The sequence below is a fragment of the Schistocerca gregaria genome, unplaced genomic scaffold (assembly GCF_023897955.1).
Source record: "Schistocerca gregaria isolate iqSchGreg1 unplaced genomic scaffold, iqSchGreg1.2 ptg000818l, whole genome shotgun sequence".
In the NCBI taxonomy this organism is placed as follows: domain Eukaryota; kingdom Metazoa; phylum Arthropoda; class Insecta; order Orthoptera; family Acrididae; genus Schistocerca; species Schistocerca gregaria.
The window spans coordinates 269,729-284,760 of record NW_026062185.1 but is presented as its reverse complement, the minus strand read 5'-3'; the positions used below and the strand labels follow the sequence as shown (position 1 = coordinate 284,760).

General features: G+C 34.5%; 5 protein-coding genes across 9 annotated transcripts; 2 read left to right on the top strand and 3 right to left on the bottom strand.

Annotated features, from left to right (window-relative positions):
• Positions 1–292: 292 nt before the first annotated feature.
• LOC126322599 (proteasome inhibitor PI31 subunit-like) lies at positions 293–1,807 on the bottom strand. The gene is made up of 4 exons (XM_049994469.1): positions 1,757–1,807; positions 1,468–1,641; positions 1,246–1,334; positions 293–1,094 (listed from the first exon to the last, which is right to left on the bottom strand). The coding sequence occupies exons 2-4, from the start codon at positions 1,520–1,522 to the stop codon at positions 330–332; spliced, it is 909 nt and encodes a 302-aa protein (XP_049850426.1). The 5' UTR covers positions 1,523–1,641; positions 1,757–1,807; the 3' UTR covers positions 293–329.
• A 2,529-nt stretch (positions 1,808–4,336) lies between these two features.
• LOC126322619 (uncharacterized) lies at positions 4,337–5,695 on the top strand. Its single transcript, XM_049994500.1, has 4 exons — positions 4,337–4,384; positions 4,528–4,544; positions 4,721–4,786; positions 4,985–5,695. Exons 1-4 carry the CDS (start codon positions 4,348–4,350, stop codon positions 5,693–5,695), a joined length of 831 nt encoding a protein of 276 aa, XP_049850457.1. The 5' UTR covers positions 4,337–4,347.
• On the bottom strand, positions 5,684–8,857 carry LOC126322597 (uncharacterized). 4 transcript variants are annotated; one of them, XM_049994467.1, is made up of 3 exons: positions 8,438–8,589; positions 8,089–8,202; positions 5,706–8,027 (listed from the first exon to the last, which is right to left on the bottom strand). In XM_049994467.1, the coding sequence occupies exon 3, from the start codon at positions 8,024–8,026 to the stop codon at positions 5,921–5,923; it is 2,106 nt and encodes a 701-aa protein (XP_049850424.1). In that variant the 5' UTR covers position 8,027; positions 8,089–8,202; positions 8,438–8,589; the 3' UTR covers positions 5,706–5,920. The 4 variants fall into 4 exon arrangements, with proteins under 4 accessions (XP_049850420.1, XP_049850424.1, XP_049850421.1 ...); XM_049994466.1 differs by having other exon boundaries at positions 5,732–8,027; positions 8,089–8,230; positions 8,438–8,579; XM_049994463.1 differs by having other exon boundaries at positions 5,684–8,202; positions 8,438–8,857.
• A 45-nt stretch (positions 8,858–8,902) lies between these two features.
• Positions 8,903–12,101, top strand: LOC126322598 (uncharacterized). 2 transcript variants are annotated; one of them, XR_007559087.1, is made up of 5 exons: positions 8,903–8,947; positions 9,330–9,411; positions 9,511–9,582; positions 9,674–11,183; positions 11,286–12,101. XR_007559087.1 is itself a non-coding variant. In XM_049994468.1 (4 exons), the coding sequence occupies exons 1-4, from the start codon at positions 8,945–8,947 to the stop codon at positions 9,832–9,834; spliced, it is 318 nt and encodes a 105-aa protein (XP_049850425.1). In that variant the 5' UTR covers positions 8,903–8,944; the 3' UTR covers positions 9,835–11,678. The 2 variants fall into 2 exon arrangements, 1 of the variants encoding a protein (XP_049850425.1); XM_049994468.1 differs by having other exon boundaries at positions 9,674–11,678.
• Positions 12,102–12,968: 867 nt separating this feature from the next.
• On the bottom strand, positions 12,969–14,487 carry LOC126322596 (brix domain-containing protein ZK795.3-like). The gene is made up of 2 exons (XM_049994462.1): positions 14,434–14,487; positions 12,969–14,194 (listed from the first exon to the last, which is right to left on the bottom strand). The coding sequence occupies exons 1-2, from the start codon at positions 14,434–14,436 to the stop codon at positions 13,289–13,291; spliced, it is 909 nt and encodes a 302-aa protein (XP_049850419.1). The 5' UTR covers positions 14,437–14,487; the 3' UTR covers positions 12,969–13,288.
• Positions 14,488–15,032: the final 545 nt, after the last annotated feature.

The following is a 15,032-nucleotide window of genomic DNA, read 5'->3' as shown; positions in this document are numbered from 1 at the left end:
TAATCTTTGATACAAAATCAGCTGGGTGATTATTTCTGGCAATTACTGGACCAGAGAATTGATTCAAAATTTTTATTTGTAATTTTAATTCAGAAACGCAATAACAATACTTTTAATTATTATCAAGAAGGCGTTTAAATTGTCAATGGACCTCGAAATAAACGTTAATAAAAAGGTATTAGCATTTGAAAAATAAATATACCTTATCATAATCATATTCAACGAAATCGTTTCAGATGTACTAGTATAGAATACTGTCATACAGTGTATATGCATTTATGTATCTCCAGATTTTAATAAATCGATTTAATCTCGTTTTATAGAACTTTTTAAATATACATGTCATCGAACCCAGGTGGTTCCTGATGATCAGGATCAGGCAGCTCTTGCCTACTTAAACCATCAGGAGGCTGGTTTCTCCTCCAAACCGAGCTTGATCTAGAATCTAATAACGGGTCGTTTATTCCAGGAGGTCCGAACGGATCGAATCTTGCTCCAGGAGGTGGCATTTTGATACCTCTATACATGCCTCTAGACCGTTCATCGTAATATGGATCATTCACTCTTCCACCAAATCCTGGATGTCTAGGTCCCATTGATGATCCCCCTCCTTCTCCTGACATTGGAAAAGCTTCTGGAAATAAATCTCGGTCGCCATATCGAAAACGTCCAGCTTCACCTTGACCCACAAATTGCCTTGGAGGAAAATCTTGTGTTGGCATCAAGGGTAGCTGATCTACATACAGGCGACCCTGTCTGTCTTGATTATTTTGTTCCCCAATTGTGGAGATAGTAGGTGCTTGTATGTTTGGTATGTTCTTTTCTTCACCTGCCAATATAAATACTTTGATGATTCTCGTTTCTATTGTGTTCATTAACTCCGTCATTTTCTCCTTGCGCAAAAATTTAGGCCAATCTATTTTCTGAGTTGAACCTTCATCTGATTTTCCTTTTTCAACTTTCAACTTTGTTTCATCTAAGAACTTGGTTTCGTCTACGTACTCATTTGGTGAAAGTTCGAATTGAACAGAAGCTCGGTTTTGGTCTACTATTTGGGCATTCAGTAATATCCTATTTAAGTCTACTGTCATCATCTATTTGTTTTGATTGTTTTCCGTGTATATGAAAGCACAGCGTGGTTATCACATTGTTTAACTTCAGTATTAATTCTAAACTTATATTTCACATAAAATGACCTATGCAAAACGCCAAATACTACGAACACTTTATCTTGATGTAACATACCTTTACTAAGAAGGTTGATGAACCCTTCTTATATCTGAACGAATACATTCCGTGGATGTAGTTCCAATTCTCGGGTATCTTTTGTTCTTCTACACATAGCCGAGAAATAAGTAAGAAATAGCTATTAGTACACAGTATCCACCACTAAGTGCACAAATCTATATTTTTATCCTATACAATAGAATGTGTTCAAAATAATACGATACTTATTTTTTTACTTACGCACTAAGTTCCCATGATCACCTAATCCAATGAGCTCAAATTTATGTTTGGTCATAATAGCGTGCAATAACAAGAAAAATATGTCATTGAGGTCATGAGGATTTGGATCTGATAGTGCCTGTTTTTCTATTATAGATAGCAGACCCTTAAATTTCTCATTCTCAATACTATCATCTTTATGACTCATATTTTAACAAATTTGTGAGTTGTAGTTTTAAAAAAATGAGAATTAATACAAGAGATTACTATATGTAGAATACATAGTTATTGTGTATGCAACAGGACGTACATATGTGTGTAGTCGGCAGTTTATAAACATTACATGTGATATATCTACTTGAAACTTAACCGTCGATAACAATATACACACATTAGTTTTAGACATGGTTTTATACAAGGCTAACTCATCAACGCTTAAGCCAGCCATTGTCTACATTCCAACTTAACTTGTAAACTACAGTTGAACTGCATGCTAATTGCAAAAAAGATAGCGTTGGCGATAATTCTGTTTGCATTACTTCCATAGCTTATATTATCTCATACATCAATATCTGGTGCTAATCGACGACCTGAGTAACAATGTTTAGGATTAGTAGATATTAGCTAATAATAACCAATGATACCATACATTGTCTTAACTTTAAGTAAGGGCGCGGTATAAATGTCAATGATACAAGGATTAAATAACACTTACGACGCTTTGATAATTCTATAATTCATTTTAGGATCACCTCATTCCTTTTTTAATAGAATATCCTGATTCTTAATATCTGATATCCTTTTTCTATCCAGGCCGGTGCGACAGATATTGTCCTAAATTTATTTCGGCTCATCATACAACATGCAGTACCATTAGTTGGATAGTTAGACAATTATAATATTTACTACTGCTTTCTACCATTTTAGCATTATTCTGTATAAAGTATTTGTATCATATCACATAATGGCTCGTTTGTTGTATTTATTTTATCAGCCTCTAGATAATAAGAGCATAGTTGTATATTATTTTAAATAGTGTTTTATTAACGTATATCTACAGTTTCATTTAATTGGCGCCTCATATTACAATTTAATTGCAAACTTTTTCGTTGTTAATAGAAACTACAAACGTTTTTTATTTCGAAGAATGCTAAAACTACAGTCGTTTAAAATGGACATAACATTTAATGAAAGCTGCTACTAAGATCCTAAGTTAACAGTTTTAATTTAGCCAACGGCTAATTTTACATTCTCTAAATCCAGAGATTATTCATCAATGTTCTCCCAAGCATCTTTAAATTCCCTTGACCAGTAAATTTTAACCCAATAATCACCCCATTTATACTTACCATCTATAAATAGCGTACTGTGTTGGTATCCATCAGGATATTGAAGACTAGTAAAATAAATTTCCTTGTTTTCTATTTGTGGCATATATCCCCTTAGACGAGTTATGTAACCCGAATAAGTAGACATAAGTGTCCCTACAAATATTTCAGCGTGTGCACACAATACTTGTTCGACCATAGGGATTATTTTTTTTTTAATCTCCAATTCAGAAGTTAAATCTTTAAACCGAACTATTTTGTAGAATTTGCCCATAACACCCAAAAACTCTTTAACCAAAACTGCATCATTTTTTTCATCGCTTGATAGATAAATTGTACTGCCATTTGGAATGAGGTTTTTAATGTTGTTGTAAATAGTATGTGGATGAATATTTCGCTGTCTATATTGAAAATCTCCTTTTCTCAGATGTATCGCGTAATATTCATGAGGTAGCTTTTGTCTTAGCTTTACTGACAGATCCCAAATGTCAGCTCTAAGATGGACATAATCTCTCATCATACGTTTGAGATGCCGATCCATGACTGGGTCAGTTATATAAAAGTACATATAATAATGGTTTAATAGTATGCCTCGGGGTATGTATATAATCTTTTCTGTCACTAATTCTGGATGTATTTTTATACTTCGAATAAATTTGGTTCTTTGACTTGTTGCAAACATCAGCATTTCTTTCCACTTTTCTGGATCGGTTTTATTGTCAGGTACCTCCGGATATACGAAAATTCCAGATGCACCTGCTATATCTTTCCAGTCAATTTTGTATATATTCTCAAGGTCTTTCAAATCAGTTATTTTCACAAATTCCTTGTAGGTTATGACAGGTAGCATTTGCTTCAAATCTTCTAAGTCAAAATAGTCTTCGTACTGAAAATCATCCAAGTTATAATGCTTATAACTTTCTGGAAGTACCAGTGTTCTATTTAATAGATACGCAAATGTTATAGCTAGCTCCAGACTCATTCTCTCATTGTTAAATCCTGCACGCCATGAATCCCACAATAAATATTTACCATTCTCTTTTTTAGGCCAGTATTTTTTGTCTTCAGTTCTATCTCTCCGATTCCAGTAATAAGATGAGACTGAACCATTACAGTCTAAACAAATATTATTTTTATATACGCCTAATTGATGTTGGTCAATTGTTTTTTTCGTATCTGATATCGTTCCTTTTTCTAGCTCAATTATGATATATAGGTTCCATAGTATTTGGAAAGCTGCAGCAGTGAACAGTAAAATGTTGCAAAGATCAACAAAACTTGCTTTCTTAAACTTGTCTATTCTCTTCATGAGCATTGTTAAATTTATGTAACTCTTCTGTCAAAAATCGTTTTTGAAATTTTGTGTATATCTTTATTCCAAAATTAGTGAATTTAATTTGACTTATTCAAGTACATTGCTTTACTTAGCTTTGTATAGATGTTCTCTAACACACTTTTATTTTGAGTGTTCCTGGTTTTGTTTATACGCCGGCTTTTTTTTAAATGTTTGCAGATTATCAAGCACTTTTTAAGCCAAACTTTTCAGAGGTTTTGTAGTTTCGCTTCTAGTTACATGTTCAAATTCTCCCAAACGTTTTCCATTCGTTCTGGTATATATATCTGTTCTTTTTTACAGCTAATTATTCAACAATGACCCATTCTTTTGCTTGTATTAAAGCTTACCTTTTTTAACTTCTTTACATCCGATGTAGCAGATATGACAAACAAGGTCTCTAACACTTTGTGCTTTTAGTCCTTCTGAGCCTAAAGGTATTTAAAAATAGTCAAGAATTTATGTGAAGTACTGCGTATATGCATTTCGACGGCATGGGCTTAATTGAATTGTTCTTGCATACTTTCAAAAAATTTTTTGGATTCAATTTTAACTGCATGTTTTTGGTAAACCCTGGTAAAGTAACTCAGTACATAAACGTCCTTATTTCTAGAAGTGCCAACAAAAAAGGAAATATGGCCGTTCTTTCTATGATACGGGATTAAAACCGTTGACTTATGTATGCTTAAAATTTTCTTTAGAGGCTTGCTACTAGCTGCTGTAAGCATCTTATGCCAAAGCTTTTTTTCAGAGCCGCTAAAACAAGCTTTTAAATTGTCTGATTTTTTCAATAATTCAACACTTTCGAACCTTTGATTCTCAAATAGTTTACAGGTTCTAATATTTTTGTTTTGTCATGTCTTTCGTAATCCTCTAGACTACAGAATCTGTTGGCGACCCAAGTTCAATTGACTATCGCTTATTTGTGAAAAACAGGGACTCAGCATCTCCAGATTCATTTATTTCCTTTTGGCATGATATTCCTTTTGCAGCCGACCATCCCTCTCTCCATGGAGACCTTTTATTAAATATGGTAACAGAAATACCTAAAGGTGCCCGAGCAAAATTAGAAATGTCTAAATCTGAGCCTTACAATCCTATTTGCCATACAATTAATGAAAACAAACAAATACACACGATAAAACACTCGCCAGTACTCTATAATTATGGCTTCATTCCTAGGACATGGGAAGATCCTTCCGTCGCAAGTTTCGACAATAAATACTATGGTGATGATGATCCCCTCGACGTTATCGATATTGGGTATAAATTTAAGCCACCAGGTCTAGTCTATCGAGTAAAGCTACTAGGGTCTCTGGCTTTAATCGATCAGGGTGAAATTGATTGGAAACTTATTACTATTTCGATTGATGATCCTTTATGTACTCGAATAAATACAGTTGAAGATATTGAAACTTTCAAACCCGGCATCACGGCTACGCTGAAGGATTGGTATCAAAATTACAAAGTCGTAGAAGGAAAAAATGTCAACGCATTTGAATTGGGTGGAGTTGTCAAAGACCGAGAATTTACTTTTAAAATCATTCAACAGGCGCACGAAAACTGGAAAAAACTAAACAAAAACTAAAAATAAAATCTTCTATTTTTAGATCTCATCTCTGGGTAGATTGATGCTCTTTTTTTCTTTCACGTTTTGAAAAATGCTTCGACATTCAGTTCATATAACGCCGCTTCTTTTCTATCTGCGTATCTAATTTCAACTAATTCTTTTTCACTCAATTGCATTCTGTACCATTTTCATCATTCTTTTGTTTTTTAATCAGACTTTAAAAAATTGGCCAGATAGTCTTTATTATTCATTTGTGCTTACTTTTTCCGCGTTTGTCTCTGTATCCACACCATTATTTGTAGGTTGATCGTATTTACTCATAACCCGTTCAAATACTATAGCCTCTCTGCTCTTCAAATTTTCAGATTTCATAGTTTCTGAACTAGGCACATCTGACTTGTCAAGTTCCTGAAGTGACGCCAAGCTGATTGTTTTTTGTTTCTTTTTCTTACGTCTTGGAGTAGGATCCAGTGGGTTAGTATAAATTTTATATCCAAGTATTGGTGTCCCGAAACGCTTTGCATTTAGGTACGGATTATTGATTTCAAACAAAGATTTTTTATAGGTGAATAGGTTCAAATGCCTAGCATATTTGATAGTTTTTGTTATTTTTTTTTGGTGTTTCTTGCACAATCCAGTAACTTTTCGACCAAGAATTTTTCCAGCCTGATTCAAGTAACGAGCAAGTAGGGGAACATTCATCACTTCCAAGGGAAATCTATGCCTATTCGGCCCGCAAAAAAGACACCCACGATTCGCATGATAGCTTCCATATTGTGTGGTTCGATAGGTAGTAGACATTTTTGCAGATGAATTTTCTTGTTCAGCTTTTAGTCTAGAGGCTATCTTTCGATCTAGTTCTGATAAACCAAACTTCTTCTCAATCATATCTGATTCTTCAATAAGTGATCGGGTAAAAGCTGTCAATATCCATGGGTTTGTCGGGTTCCAAAATTCCCTATTATTCACTTTTTCCGCAATTCCAGTTGACCTGGGCAAATATTTGTTCAACAGTTCCATCCACTGAACTGGGTGCTTTTCCCAAATTTCACGCAGCTTGCGTTGCAGCCTTTCCCGAGCAATAAACGCACGTTCCCGATTCTTTATATCCATCGGATGGATTTGACAAGAGGGATTGTTTGCCAACATGTTTACGGTGTCTATAAATAAACTATCGATCGAAGAGTCGGATTTCATTTGATCACGTTTTGCAATTGCTATTTTGGTCCGTTTTTGCTCAACTAGCTTTTTCCATTTCGAACGCATTTTCAGCCATGACAATTCAGCAAAACTCAGCCCAACGTGATATTTTTCGTTGTATAGGAATGGATTCATGTCTTCTTTTAATGGGGCTGTATCCTGAGTCTTGCTTGTATCTAAATAATTTAAAATCCATGAATGCGCTTCAACCTCCTTATGATGTTTTTCAATAAGTTTCTCTTCGTAACGTTGTGAATCTGCTTCTAGGTTTTCCTGTAGTTGAGCGATATGGCGTTCAAAAGACTCGCGAAGCTCAGGAGAGGCATCGTCTACAGAAAGTAGCGATTCATCAGTTGACGGTGAGAGATTTAAATTCGATTGAACAAAGTACTTCCATTCAGCTTCTTTATCGATTGGCTTTAAATTAGGCGGCAAATCTTCCCAAGAAGCTAACATCCCTGATGCTTGAAACTCTTTAATTTGATTTTCGCCAATGACATCGATGTCGTCTCCTTTCAAATACAAAGGATTGAATTCTGTAGAGAGCATGTCATTTGATGGCTGATATTTTTTTGTGTATTCTTCAAATTCTTTTACAAATGGATCTCCTGACGGTATATCATCCATTTCATCAAAATATTCGTCCGAATCTTGAGACGTATCTTGTGTGTCTTCTAAATAAAATGAAGAAGCAGGGTCTGAGTCTTGAATGTCCGATATTTTCTCCTTTTGTTTCTGTTGTTTAGCAAACGCGGCATATAAGCTTTCCAGATTTTTCAAAGTTGAGCTTGAATATTGATCAGAAGGAGATTTGGAATTTTTGGCATTGAGCCCAAAAGAATCATTGCTAGAATTATTTAAAAGATTCAAAATTTCCTGATTGTCTCTCGGTCCCTTCCCTCTAGTACACATATTTCTCTTGTTTAACCCTATTCCAACATGCTCTTTTGATAATTCACTCGCCGCCTGTCCACCCATCCATTTAGATGTATACAACCTTGCGATACTCAGCTTTTGCTGCCACACGCTATCGCTTCCATACATACGATAACATAACAATTGGCTATTCTTTTTCCATATTCTAGACTGATAGTTTGTTGGTTTTAGCTTCTCGTATGCTCTCTTGGAGCTATGCCATAAACTAATCATTCTTTTTACAAAGAGCAATTAGACAAGTCATGCAGGTAGCTGAATTGTAGTATTAAGCATACACCTCTTATTAATCGTAAGTTTGGCTTGCCGGCCGAAAACGCAATCTTCGAATGGATGATTTGTTGATTGCGTCCTCTTGAAATCCTGGTTTTATAATTTAACTAAAATTATGGCTATAGAAGGACGAAAAATTATAGATGTCTCCACGCATGACACACATATTTTGCGTGCCGGTTATAGAAAACATTCAAAATAAGATGAAAATGTTGGATTTTAGCGATCATGAATTTTTGACAAGCCTATGTTGAGCAAATGAATTGGAAAAATGCAAGACGTAGGCTGCGCATATTACCTGCTATCAAAAATAAAGGAATGTTTGCTATTTACTTTGCCTATCTTTCTACATACCCTCTTTTGAATGATTCAGCGTATACCGGAGTATCTGATTAAGACCTAATAAAATTTTAGTGTCCGAGAAATGAGGATGGAATGGGGTGAAAGAAACCGCTCTGATTTCTAAGTAGAGTGATAGCGTTGCGATCGAATAAGTGGATTTTGTTGTCAGAAAAAATTAATTTTTTTTTAAAATACCCTACATCATAGAATTTTGGTATTATTTGATAACTGTAAGATGAATACATATGAATGTATGCTGAAGATCCCTATATACATCAAATCACAGATAGGCTTGATGATCTGATCATCATTGCAAGTTAGGGGCGACAAACGATTTTGAGCACATGTAAGGATAAGTGAAGTAAATAGCAGTATATTATCGATAGTGTGTACAATTTTGTTGACCTCAAAAAAGAACTATTAGAGTCTTAGTAAGGTTTTTCAGCCAAAAAAAAGTTATAGGCTAAAAAAAAACATTAAGGTGGCCGGTTTATAGAATTTAAACCATTTAAAGTTAGCATGGTAACGTATAGCTTTTATCAAGTCTCTGAAGATCACGGGTAGGCTTTTGTCTCTATAATGGAAGAAGAATGTCTATAGCGTAACCAAAGAGTGGCATCTAAGTGTTACCGCCTTGTCTTCTGAAACAATATTTTATTGTCGTACCAAATTTTGAATTTTTGATCTAAACACTAGTCGGCCCTATGTTTTTAAATTATAAAAGAGGTTTTATATTTATATTGCAATACAAGTAATTTGGCGCTTATGCTTGTTTCTTCAATAGATTTTCAAATGTCTAATGTGCCTTTATTTTATTGAATATCTTCTTTTTGACAAGGAGAAAGGATAATTGATGGGTGGTATTGGCTCAGGACTAACAGACCAAAATGAACTCCAAAAATAGGCAAGCAAAAAAGAATCTATCTTGGATCTAGACCGACACATTGATAAGGAAGTTTATGTCAAGTTTAATGGAGGGAGAGAGGGTAAGAACCAGAATGAACCATCAGATAGTTTTTATTTTCTCTGTCTAGCCTGTGTTTATTTTTAAATACTAAATGCTTGATTTCCGATTGTCTTTTTAGTAAGAGGAATTCTCCGTGGCTTCGATCCCCTGGTCAACCTCGTTCTCGATGAATGTGTGGAGTACCTACATGGTATGTACTATGTACTAGCGACTTGTTTTATCAAACAAATCCTTTATAAACATGATATTCCTTTGATTCATCATTAACTATTTTCTATTAGACCAGAGGGAAGACGGCACATTTGGAGAGGCAACAAGAAAGCTCGGTCGAGTTTTATGCCGTGGTCTTGTCGTGATGTGTATTAGTCCGGTTGAAGGGTTCGAGCAACTAACCAAAAACCCATTTGAATGTCATGACACAAATGCACAAGCTTCTGGTTAAAGTCAGTTCTATTCAAGGCGTACCATATTAACATTTTCAACTATCAGTTAATTTTCCTGCGACTTAGTAGCTTTCGATATGATGATTAATGACAAGGCGTCGGCAATAATTCGCTTACATCGATTCTGCTTATTGCATTTAATGCCACTTTCTAAACATATATATGCTTTAAATCTGTGTCATAACTTCTGAAATTTTTTCAAAATTGTCTTGTCGTTCCTTTTTGAATTTATTCTTTCAACAGCAGTTACCTCTGTTTTTGTTTTATTCTCTGTATCGGTATTTGTTTCTTCAGCGGTATCTGCTATTTTCATCTGTTCCCAGTTCTTGTCTACAATCCCAGACTTCAGCCTGTTGGTTAAACCATGTTGATTTATGTCAATTAAACCTACTTGAATGATATAAATGCTTTGTTTTTATAGTTTCTAGGTCCAAGCTCATTTCTTAATGTTTTTTTATCAAGTCTAATCTATAACTATTATAGAAGTGTCTCTTTTTTTCTTGTTAGTGTTCTAATCGTTTTTTTAGTATATGGATACCAATAATAACACGCGTTTGTATGTAACATCTTAATTGCCTATCAAATACTTTCATGCGTTGGGTAATTTTCTCTTATCCTATCTGTTTCCAACTAATTCACGGTCTCTCTCTTTTAACTGTTATTGGCCATGCCGCTTCACACACAGTTAATTCTTTTAGTTTGTTTAAACCTGATGTAGCGTCTACCAAGTATATTGTATATCCAATCAATTGCTGAGTGTCTCCATATTGCTAAATACTTTGGCTTTGCTTTACACTATATCTTTATGGTGATATATCGCAGTATTTGTTTACGACCTATCTCATAATTCACAAATAGTCTTTGTTGACATTCTGTTATTTCTCCACGCAATCTGCTCCCTGGTTATGAAAACATCTACTTTCTTTTTAATTGCATGTGCATGTCGACGTACTCGCTGTCTTCGTTTTGCTAAAGATGCTTTTGTACTGTTGTTCTTCATAGTCCTCCGTTAGTGCGTGCTCAACCTTCAAGTCGGACAGCCAACCATTTTTCCGACCCATCTTCACGAAGCTCGGCGCCTATCTGTTACAATTGCTTACTAGAGTGATATTCGATCACTTTCATTCTAGACGTTATCGATGCATTTCAGTTTATCTAATTGTTTTTATGTTAGCTCCTGCATATTTCAGATGTTGTTATTTAGTTCCCTTACTCACTATCTAAATTTTCATTTATTAAAAGTCTCACGTTCGACTTATACTAGCTTAGATATTCAAAATTCAACGATTACTCCATCATTTAACCCCATATTCAATGTGTTTTAATTTATCTGTCTCGAACAAATAGTGTACGTCTATTCGGTCAACTTGCTGTGGCCCTTATAATAATTCCAACACTGAGACTAATTAGAATAAGATTCACTAATTCAAATGTACATTCTGTTTATAAGAATTCGTACATCTGTCGACTGGCTTCGTCCCTTTCATGTCAAGGGACAAGACAGACGCCGGTGAACGGGTCATAGGCTATGGCGTCTCTATTCATTAGAAAATAGAATGAGGATGTTTGTGCTTTTCCGCTATTCATCTATAGGATAATCAAAAAACCTCAATTCATGGTGTGTGTTTTTAAATACCAATACAGCTGTATTTTTAGTGAGATAAATACGAAATCGAGCCCAGATTTGTGAAAAAGGTCCAGCAAGACTGCTAGAGAAAATGCCCTCTCGTACAGGGTATTGTATAAAACAAAAATAAGGTGCAGTTGGAGATAGTAGCAAAAATGAAATTTGTTATCTTGAAACTATAAATATGACAGAATTAAGAAGAGAAAGAATGAATTCTAGATGCTTTCTGTAGTATGAGTTCCATAATATTATCACCAAATGAAAAACAGTTGATAGTTTTCTTACCGTGTTAACAAGAAGGTGATTTAAATCGCACTTGGGCGGGGCATTGGAATCAACAGTTTTACATCAGGGAATTAAAACATATTTAGGCCAACAAAGAAAATTGTTAGGGCTGAGTTTAAGATGGGAAATACGTAAATCTTGGGATCTATGCTTTGTATTGATTCGCTGAAATCATGTAGAATAACAATGATAGGGCATAGATCTATTAGAAAATTTAAATTCAAGACAAGATTTCTTTTGTCTAATTAGTTCAAACGCCCATTAAGCTAAAGTGGGTAGCCCTATCGTAAGGTATTGTATTAATGAGCCGAAGCAAATATAGCGGATAGCAATATTTAGTTATAAGGTGAAAAACAGTAATGATTGAGACGTTGTGCGTGTAAACTTTTATATACAATTGTTTTGAGCTAATTACATATAGTCGTCAGGTTTGAATTGAGTTGAAATATTTTACAGGGTGAGTAGTTATAATACTCGCTTTTATATGTTTAACTTTTAAATTCTGAATCTCGCAAGCACTGCAATAGAAACATACTAATAAATATGTATGTATGCAACTTCATTGAAACATCAGAAATGTGTTGCAACATAATGCCTTTATTTTCTTTGACATTAGCACAATCAAGCTTCTTTATGTTGGACAGTTTCAACTACACATTATTCGTTACTTATGAAAATATGTACCTGTAATCTGTGGTCTCTCAATAAGTGCCTTAGTAGCATAGATTTTAGTGAGGCATTGTTTGTTTTCACAAAGAAAATTATTTTGGCTTTTTTTGGCTATGACATAGAATAGTGGCTGAACAGATTTGCATAAAGCGTAGTAGTTCAAGAAAGGGCTGCGAAGTTTAAACATAATACATAATGATTTTTGTAAAAAACAGAGCAGATTTATATTAATCCATATATTCTTGCACATATGAAAAATGCTCAGACTGTAGTACTGATTTTTAATTACTTGATCTAGAATATGTCAGTTTTAACTTCTTTAAATCAAGGATCATGACCCAAATGTGCACTTGGAGGTGATTTTTATAGATAATTTGCTAAAGCAATTGACTTTCCTTCTAACTACGCTTGTCTCCTTTCAATCGCCGATTTACATCAAGACCTCTAATCTCTAAGCATGTTCGAATTTTTCTATCTATAAATAACTATCGCTCAGCTTTGTAATAGTATGATAGAATTAAACCCCTATTGCAGAATAAAAAAACCTACGCATTAACGAGAAGCAGTCAATGTAACTCTAAGAATTTTTATGTAATTCACATAAGTGTATTCACTATGATAAATATAAATCCAGAGATGCAGCTATGATGAGTAAAAATACTGAAATCGGTAGAAAGAGTGATAGGCGACCACGTGAAACCTGCTGGCATAATTGTATAATTAGACGCAAATCCTATTAAATCTAGATAAGAACGCTTGGAATTGAAGACAGAGTTGAGGGTACTTGTTAGGGTGTTTTGGCAAATGTACCGGCGCTTGCAGCTCCTATATAGGCAAACCTTTATTGTAGATGAGACATGTATAAAAAACATCTACAAGACATTCGTTTTTCTAGCTGTGTTTATATAAGGCCTCCAAACCCATTCACTTTCGGCATCTTTCATTTCTAGTGTACCTAGCTTGATATGATACAATTGCAGCTCGAATCGAGGTCCAACTTCAATTAGTTGAATATCCTTTCCGCTTTTCTTCCAAATATGGTGTCGAAAAGATATAAAGTCATTGTGATTAGCAAAAGTGATGACACGAGTGCTATCATCTTTGGCAGGTGGAAATAAATGCTTTAAGATGGTTGTGACGCGTTGGCCTAACTTAGTCTCAAATTGATCAAAAATTAAGTGAGGTGTCTGGAGACTCATAGGTGCAACGTTGTCAATGTCATGGCGTTGTATTACGTTGAATAATGAAAAATAGCAGGTTGGTCCATAGGGCATGTGGCAAATAATTAGGCCATCTGGGTTGCCACGAGTTTCATGAACTAAAATTAAATCTGTAGCTTGATGTTGTCTACAGGCCTCTACAAGCTCCTTTAATGGATGATTGCCACGGTTGATGCGAACACTATTAGGAATAACAAGTTTGAGTTCTTTAGCAAATGTCAATAGCTTAGAGGATGGTTTCAGGCTTGTTGTGATCAAAACTTGTGGGTCGGAAATACCAGCTAGTGCATATTCACTATCCATTGCTAGGGAGGTATCACTAACTTTCGGAAATCTGTCTGAAGCGTCTGTTGGAGGATTCATGGCCTCCTTGACATCGCCTTCATATTCCATTTCATCTAAAATTGAAGCGGCATCTTTACGTAAATCCTTCGAAAGAGGTTGACCTTTATTCAGAGCATCGCTAATTGCTTTCTTTTTAAGATATTGATCTCGCTCTAAGCCAATTAAACTTTTTCTATAAAGATATTCTCTTCTCAAACGCGTATTTCTACGAATCTAAAAATTAGCGAAGCCGGAAATCATTAGTGTTACAATTGGATAGCACAAAAAGATATATAGGTCATAATGCCGAGATTATGTATACAAATAAAGAACGTTTTAAGTGCTAAAAATTTATAATCATGAACTTTGTATTAATTCAGTTCAAATCTCCTCAAATTTATAATTATCAATGGCCATGCGATCAAATCCTTATAAATCTGTAAAAATAATGATTTAATAGTGCTTGTTCCTACCATAACTATATCTGTGTCTTCCGGTGTTCATACAAATGATACACACATATCATTGACAGTAATAACAAATGGAACCTTTATCTGATTGAATGAATTTAAAAAAATAAATATCCCACGACATTTAAAAATCTTTATAGCCGATGCCTTTACCATATCTTTCTATCGGTAATCATTTTGGCTAAAAAAATTTAGAACTAGTATCATAATGTCCTGCAAAAATCCATTTTTGATATCCCTACTTTACATAATATAATTAAGAAAATATGCTTTCCATTTGTATCTAAACTCAAGGTTTGATTTTCATCATTAAAAAGCTCTGAAAAGGTGATTTAGAATTTATTCTTATACTATTTCACTTATCAGACGGCTCAAAAACAAAGGAAAGCAAGCGTTATACGCCATTCGGTAATTCAGTGCTATTCTTTGATTCTATCATGTTTCTGTCGATGTGACAGAGATAGGCTGTGTTAAATCATGAAATTTCCCGGTTCTGCAAAATGACAAACAGATTAAATTTCCCTACTAATTGTTTTGTGTATTACATTTAGGCAATCACAAACTTTCTCCGTTCAAAATACCCCTATGTAAGGCAGACCATA